This window comes from Bufo bufo, chromosome 8 (genome assembly GCF_905171765.1).
Source record: "Bufo bufo chromosome 8, aBufBuf1.1, whole genome shotgun sequence".
Lineage (NCBI taxonomy): Eukaryota > Metazoa > Chordata > Amphibia > Anura > Bufonidae > Bufo > Bufo bufo.
In genome coordinates this window covers 194914842-194923538 of record NC_053396.1, presented here as the reverse complement: position 1 = coordinate 194923538, position 8697 = coordinate 194914842, and the positions used below count along the sequence as shown (strand labels likewise).

The 8697-nt window shown below is 43.0% G+C and overlaps 1 protein-coding gene across 3 annotated transcripts in view; it reads right to left on the bottom strand.

The window, feature by feature from the left end:
- Window positions 1-4683: 4683 nt before the first annotated feature.
- CAPNS1 (calpain small subunit 1) overlaps window positions 4684-8697 on the bottom strand; it is a 37342-nt gene continuing 33328 nt past the window's right edge. For 2 of the 3 annotated variants that reach the window (XM_040405294.1, XM_040405293.1), the window contains exon 10: window positions 7812-7930. In XM_040405294.1, coding sequence (XP_040261228.1) covers window positions 7827-7930 — 104 coding nt within the window. In that variant the 3' untranslated portion in view covers window positions 7812-7826. Of the gene's footprint in view, window positions 5184-7811; window positions 7931-8697 lie in introns of those variants that run through there. The other variant, XM_040405295.1, reaches the window with a different exon arrangement.

Below are 8697 nucleotides of genomic sequence, written 5' to 3'. Positions count from 1 at the left end.
TGTGTTTGTTTTTGCAAGATCATCGAAATACACCGTATACAGGGGCACAGAGTGTGTGGCACTACGGTTGGTGCTTTAGGCTACATGCACACGACCATGCATGCGCCTGCCCCACGGTCTGTGCCCCCTTGCATTGCGGACGGCAATTTGCGGTCCGCAGCACGGGTACGGAGCCCTAACGTTCTTGTGCATGTAGCCTTATTTTCAGGGGACATAATATGGCACATGATTGTATTCACGAACAGTGTACGGTGCTATTATATTTAGGGCACACTGTGTGGCACTAAGAGGAGTTTGTGATAGCACATAGGCTGCTATGTGTTGGTAAAGCGAAAGCTGAGGACGTCTGGGCGGCAAAATCTGCAGAGATGAGTTGTGGCCGGGAGAAGTCATCATGGTGGTCTGAACCAGATGGAAAGAAAAGGGTAAGAGGAGAACTCTGGAGACCTCACCTGTAAGTCACTAAATGTAAATGTTTACTCTACTACCAACTCCGTCTGATCAGTGCTGTAGTCAATCGTATGGTCTACAGCGCAATGAGGGTGATAGTATTCACTTGTACAACTCCCAGCATACCATTACACCTGCTCAGGCCATGCAGGGCGCTGTAGTGCCATGCTGAACATGGACTAGCCCAACTATGCAAATGGAATCTGTACTGAACAGCTTCCTGGTGCTGTATCTATGTACTGTGCTTGGTTCCGGTACTACATCCGTGTACCATGCTTGGTTCCGGTGCTGTATATGTGTTCCATGCTTGGTTCCCGATGCTGTATCTGTGTACCGTGCTTCGTTTCAGTACTGTATATGTGTAATAAACTTGGTTTAAGTGCTGTATATATTTATGGTGTTTTGTTACAATTCTTTGTATGTGTACCGGGCTTTATTCCACTGCTGGATATATGTACCGTACTTGGTTTCAGTGCTGTATACAAGACAAATTGGTGGAAAGGGATGGTAGATATATCTTTGTAAAAGGAACGATAGGTCCCCAGCTATTTACTTTTTGTAATACAGTCATGTGAAAAAATTAGGACACCCTTTGAAAGCATGTGGTTTTTTGTAACATTTTTAATAAATGGTTATTTCATCTCCGTTTCAACAATACAGAGAGATTAAAGTAATCCAACTAAACAAAGAAAACTGAAGAAAAGTCTTTTCAAGATCTTCTGTAAATGTCATTCTACAAAAATGCCTATTCTAACTGAGGAAAAAGATAGGACACCCTCACATGTATTCCCTCTTAAATTGGCTCAGATCTCACACCAGGTGCACATAATTAGTAGATCGTTACTCTGCATGTTGAATGAGGCTTGCCCTATTTAAACCTCAGACATTTAGTTTGGTGTGCTCCTGACTGTTGAAGTGAGAGTGAGCACCATGGTGAGAGCAAAAGAGCTGTCAGAGGACTTCAGAAAAAAGATTGTAGCAGCCTATGAGTCTGGGAAGGGATTTAAAAAGATCTCAAAAGATTTTGAAATCAGCCATTCCACTGTCCGGAAGATAGTCTACAAGTGGAGGGCTTTCAAAACAACTGCCAACATGCCCAGGACTGGTCGCCCCAGCAAGTTCACCCCAAGAGCAGACCGCAAGATGCTAAAAGAGGTCTCCAAAAACCCTAAAGTGTCATCTCGAGAACTACAGCAGGCTCTGGCTACTGTTGATGTAGAAGTACATGCCTCAACAATCAGAAAGAGACTGTACAAGTTTAACTTGCATGGGAGGTGTGCAAGGAGGAAACCTTTGCTTTCCAAGAGAAACATCGAGGCCAGACTGACATTTGCCAGAGATAAAGTTGACAAAGACCAGGACTTCTGGAATAATGTTCTTTGGACAGATGAGTCCAAAATTGAATTATTTGGACACAACAGCAGAGGACATGTTTGGCGTAAACCAAACACAGCATTCCAAGAAAAGAACCTCATACCAACTGTGAAGCATGGAGGTGGAAGTGTCATGGTTTGGGGCTGCTTTGCTGCAGCAGGACCTGGTCAGCTCACCATCATAGAATCCACGATGAATTCTACTGTGTATCAGAAGGTGCTTGAAGAACATGTGAGACCATCAGTTAGAAAATTAAAGCTGAAGCGGAACTGGACCATGCAACATGACAATGACCCAAAACATACTAGTAAATCAACCAAAGATTGGCTGAAAAAGAAGAAATGGAGAGTCCTGGAATGGCCAAGTCAAAGTCCAGATTTGAATCCCATTGAGATGCTGTGGGGTGACTTGAAAAGGGCTGTACGTGCAAGAAACCCCTCAAACATCTCACAGCTGAAAAAGTTCTGCATTGAGGAGTGGGGTAAAATTTCCTCAGACCGATGTCGAAGACTGGTAGATGGCTACAAGAACCGTCTCACTGCAGTTATTTCAGCCAAAGGAGGTAACACTCGCTATTAGGGGCAAGGGTGTCCTATCTTTTTCCTCAGTTAGAATAGGCATTTTTGTAGAATGACATTTACAGAAGATCTTGAAAAGACTTTTCTTCAGTTTTCTTTGTTTAGTTGGATTACTTTAATCTCTCTGTATTGTTGAAACGGAGATGAAATAACCATTTATTAAAAATGTTACAAAAAACCACATGCTTTCAAAGGGTGTCCTAATTTTTTCACATGACTGTATACACTCACCTAAAGAATTATTAGGAACACCATACTAATACGGTGTTGGACCCCCTTTTGCCTTCAGAACTGCCTTAGTTCTACGTGGCATTGATTTCACAAGGTGCGGATAGCATTCTTTAGAAATGTTGACCCATATTGATAGGATAGCATCTTGCAGTTGATGGAGATTTGAGGGATGCACATCCAGGGCACGAAGCTCCCATTCCACCACATCCCAAAGATGCTCTATTGGGTTGAGATCTGGTGACTGTGGGGACCATTTTAGTACAGTGAACTCATTGTCATGTTCAAGAAACCAATGTGAAATGATTGGAGCTTTGTGACATGGTGCATTATCCTGCTGGAAGTAGCCATCAGAGGATGGATACATGTTCTCATTCTGTTTACGCCAAATTCGGACTCTACCATTTGAATGTCTCAACAGAAATCGAGACTCATCAGACCAGGCAACATTTTTCCAGTCTTCAGCAGTCCAATTTTGGTGAGCTCGTGCAAATTGTAGCCTCTTTTTCCTATTTGTAGTGGAGATGAGTGGTACCCGGTGGGGTCTTCTGCTGTTGTAGCCCATCCGCCTCAAGGTTGTGCGTGTTGTGGCTTCACAAATGCTTTGCTGCATACCTCGGTTGTAACGAGTGGTTATTTCAGTCAACGTTGCTCTTCTATCAGCTTGAATCAGTCGGCCCATTCTCCTCTGACCTCTAGCATCCACAAGGCATTTTTGCCCACAGGACTGCCGCATACTGGATGTTTTTCCCTTTTCACACCATTCTTTGTAAACCCTAGAAATGGTTGTGCATGAAAATCCCAGTAACTGAGCAGATTGTGAAATACTCAGACCGGCCCGTCTGGCACCAACAACCATGCCACGCTTAAAATTGCTTAAATCACCTTTCTTTCCCATTCTGACATTCAGTTTGGAGTTCAGGAGATTGTCTTGACCAGGACCACACCCCTAAATGCATTGAAGCAACTGCCATGTGATTGGTTGACTAGATAATTGCATTAATGAGAAATAGAACAGGTGTTCCTAATAATTCTTTAGGTGAGTGTATATGTACTGTACTTAGTTACAGTTCTGTGTACTAAGCTTGGTTCTGGTGCTGCATATGTGTATTGTGCTTGGTTTTGGTTGCTGTATATATGTACTATGCTTGGTTACAGTTCTTTATATGTGTACTGAGCTTGGTTCTGGTGCTGTATATATTTACCGTACTTGGTTCCAGTGCTGTATATATGTACTGTGCTTGGTTCTGGTGCAGCATATGTGTACCATACTTGGTTCCGGTTCTGTATATATTTACCATGCTTGGTTCCAGTACTGTATATGTGTATAGTGCTTGGTTCTGGTTGCTGTATATATGTACTGTTCTTGGTTCTGCATGTGTGTACCATGCTCGGTTCTGGTGCTGTATATATGTACTGTTCTTGGTTCTGCATGTGTGTACCATGCTCGGTTCTGGTGCTGTATATATTTACTGTGCTTGGTTCTGGTACTGTATATATGTACTGTGCTTGGTTCTGCATATGTGTACCATGCTTGGTTCTGGTGCTGTATATATGTACCGCACTTGGTTCCTTTTCTTAATATGTGTACTGGGCTTGGTTCTGTATATATTTACCGTGCTTGGCTCTAGTGCTGAATATGTGTACTGTGCTTGGCTCTAGTGCTGTATATATGTATTGTACTTGGTTCCGATGCTGTATATGTATACCATGACTGGTTCCAATTCTTTACATGTGTACTGAACTTGGTTCTGGTGCTGTATATATTTACATACCGTATTTACCATGCTTTGTTCCAGTTCTTTATATGTGTACGGAGCTTGGTTCTGGTGCTGTCTATATCTACTGTGTTTGGATCTGGTGCTATTACCAACATGAACCATCTGGCTACCAATGAGCAGCAGGTTCTAGCTTCGCTCATGCATACAGCAGAGACTGCACGGCAATACAGAGGGTCCATATGGCTGAACATGTAGTGGGCCCCTGTCTGGTGGCCCCGTATTACAGTACTGTTTTTTACCTCTGATATATGAATCTGATGAACATAGCCTGATTTTTATTTTTGTGATCAAACCAGTTTTATTGAGGTTTTCAAGAAAATACAGAAACATTCCCAACTTCTCCCAGCCCCCCTGAAATATTTTATATCATGGCCCCAAAGACTATGAGTACTTCATTGTGGCCCCATTCAGTCCCGAGCCCTATTTCCCATGCAGGGCCGATGCGCTAATCACAGGACCGGTTGGTTGACTTACGACTGCCTGTGGACTGTAGTCACTGGGCAGATGAACGGGCTGGATTGATTGTCATTCACCTGGCAATACAGGGCATATCAGAGATCAGAAGCATCACACAGAGACATGCGCCAACCAGCACTGGGGACGCGGCTCACATATCCCAATATTACAGTGTAAAATATATTGTTTATTGCAGTTTACAAAGATAAGGAGTGTAAAAAAATCAGGCATGTATACAGCTGGGGCAGCGGGGGGAGGTCTACACAGCTCCACGGCGCCTCCTCCTGCTTCATGAATACATGGTCAGCTGAAGCCACTGCAAGAAAAAAATAAAGAAATAAATCAGAAATGTGAAGCAGACGTTGTCTCACACGTGGCTGCTTTCTTCCAAAAACAGCACCTCACCTCTCCACAGGTAGTATGTGGTACTGCAGCTAGGCTTTATTAACTTCTCTGGAGTTTTGCTGCAATACCAGACACACCCCATAGACAGCTGTGGCGCCGTTTCCGTTTTTTCCTACTTTTGGGCAACCCCATAAGTTAATACATTGGGTATTAGTCTGGCACGTTTTTGGTTCACTATTAATAAGAATAACCCGGGAATTATCCTGCCCACTGTATTCTATGGAAGGTAGATTCATTACATATCTTACATTTCATACAAATAAATAATATATGTAAAATTGTTTTCTACATATACTGTATTTCACCAGCAGAATAGTGAGTGCAGCTCTGGAGTATAATACAGGATGTAACTCAGGATCAGTACAGGATAAGTAATGTAATGTATGTATAAAGTGACTTCACCAGCAGAATAGTGAGTGCTGCTCTGAAGTATAACACAGGATACAACTCAGGATCAGTACAGGATAAGTAATGTAATGTACACAGTGACTCCACCAGCAGAATAGTGAGTGCAGCTCTGGAGTATAATACAGGATGTAATTCAGGATCAGTACAAGATAAGTAATGTAATGTATGTACACAGTGACTCCACCTGCAGAATAGTGAGTGCAGCTCTGGAGTATAATACAGGATGTAATTCAGGATCAGTACAGGATAAGTAATGTTAGGCTACTTTCACACTTGCGTTTGGTGCAGATCCGTCTTGTATCTGCACAGACGGATCCGGACCAACAATGCAAATGCTTGTATCCATTTCTAACGGATCAGTTTGCATTATTCATTAAAAAAAAGTCTAAGTCAAAACGGATCCGTCCTGACTTACATTGAAAGTCAATGGGGGACGGATCCGTTTTCAATTGCACCATATTGTGTCAGTGAAAACGGATCCGTCCCCATTTACTTACATTGTAAGTCAGGAAGGACCCGTTTGGCTCCGCATCGTCAGGCGGACATCAAAACACTGCAAGCTGCGTTTAAGTGTCCGCCTGAAAAGCGCAACGGAGACCAAACGCAGCCAAATTGATGTATTCTGAACAGATCCTTATCCATTCAGAATGCATTGGGGCTGAACTGATCCGTTTTGGGCCGCTTGTGAGAGCACTGAAACGGATCTCACAAGCGGACCCAGAAACGCCAGTGAAAGTAGCCTAATGTATGTATAAAGTGACTCCACCAGGAGAATAGTGAGTGCAGCTCTGGAGTATAATACAGGATGTAACTCAGGATCAGTACAGGATAAGTAATGTAATGTATGTACACAGTGACTCCACCTGCAGAATAGTGAGTGCAGCTCTGGAGTATAATACAGGATATAACTCAGGATCAGCACAGGATAAGTAATGTAATGTATGTACACAGTGACTCCACCAGCAGAATAGTGAGTGCAGCTCTGGAGTATAATACAGGATGTAACTCAGGATCAGCACAGGATAAGTAATGTAATGTATGTACACAGTGACTCCACCAGCAGAATAGTGAGTGCAGCTCTGCAGTATAATACAGGATGTAACTCAGGATCAGTACAGGATAAGTAATGTAATGTATGTACACAGTGACTCCACCAGCAGAATAGTGAGTGCAGCTCTGGAGTATAATACAGGATGTAACTCAGGATCAGTACAGGATAAGTAATGTAATGTATGTACACAGTGACTCCACCTGCAGAATAGTGAGTGCAGCTCTGGAGTATAATACAGGATATAACTCAGGATCAGCACAGGATAAGTAATGTAATGTATGTACACAGTGACTCCACCAGCAGAATAGTGAGTGCAGCTCTGGAGTATAATACAGGATGTAACTCAGGATCAGCACAGGATAAGTAATGTAATGTATGTACACAGTGACTCCACCAGCAGAATAGTGAGTGCAGCTCTGCAGTATAATACAGGATGTAACTCAGGATCAGTACAGGATAAGTAATGTAATGTATGTACACAGTGACTGCACCAGCAGAATAGTGAGTGCAGCTCTGCAGTATAATACAGGATGTAACTCAGGATCAGTACAGGATAAGTAATGTAATGTATGTACACAGTGACTGCACCAGCAGAATAGTGAGTGCAGCTCTGCAGTATAATACAGGATGTAACTCAGGATCAGTACAGGATAAGTAATGTAATGTATGTACACAGTGACTCCACCAGCAGAATAGTGAGTGCAGCTCTGGAGTATAATACAGGATGTAACTCAGGATCAGTACAGGATAAGTAATGTAATGTATGTACACAGTGACTCCACAGCAGAATAGTGAGTGCAGCTCTGGAGTATAATACAGGATGTAAATCGGGATCAGTACAGGATAAGTAATGTAATGTATGTACACAGTGACTGCACCAGCAGAATAGTGAGTGCAGCTCTGGAGTATAATACAGGATGTAAATCGGGATCAGCACAGGATAAGTAATGTATGTACACAGTGACTCCACCAGCAGAATAGTGAGTGCAGCTCTGGAGTATAGTACAGGATGTAAATCGGGATCAGCACAGGATAAGTAATGTATGTACAGAGTGATTCCACCAGCAGAATAGTGAGTCCTCACTTCGTCTAAAGCTACTTCCATTTCCTCATTAATAACCAAAGCATCAGAGCGCTCACCTCCTGAATCGTCACCCTAATCTTCCCATCTCCATCTTTATCCAACGATTTAAAAGCACCTGGAAAGCACGAAAGTAAAGAATAAATATATCCAGACATTACTCTCCTCCTGCTTATGAGGCTCAGGGCCATCAGTCTGTGACCGGTGGACGATGTTTCAGGACAAGAACAAGAGTCGGAAAAAGGGACTCTCTCTCACCCCAAGTAAAAGTGCCACCTTAGTCTAGTGGCGTATTGGGTATTGCAGCTCAGCCACATTCACTGTAAGAGGACCACTTTGCAATGAAGGTCCAGATGGGCATTACCAGTTGGGGGTGTTTCTCTGCACATTCCGACACTATCCAATCAGTGCTGCCAGTGTCAAACGGTGCAGGGACACCCCCCCAACTGGTAACACTCATGTGGAACTTCATCTAAAACTGCTAGCAATTCATTCATAAACTTCTAGAAGGATTACTAGAGGAATAGATGCTCCAGAATGGTTATTACATGGGGGATGCACGTGGTTACTGGAACTACTCAACTATTGTTTCCATCTCCCTTGTCAATACGGTGTGCCCCTACATAGCCTGGCATTGTCCAATCAGTGCTGATAGTGTAAGAATAAAGAGGGACACGCCCTACTGATGAGGGCAATGGTAACAGCCCATTGTCAGTTTATTTATACATTTCCAGGAAGAAGAACAGAGGAATGAGTCAATACAGAGTTCTAAGAAAAGATCTGACAACTCAGCAGAGCCGCAGGTCCTTTTTAAAGGGGCTGTCAGGGCTGTAGATATTAAAGGGAACCTGTCACCTCCAAAACACATTTTAAACCGACATCATT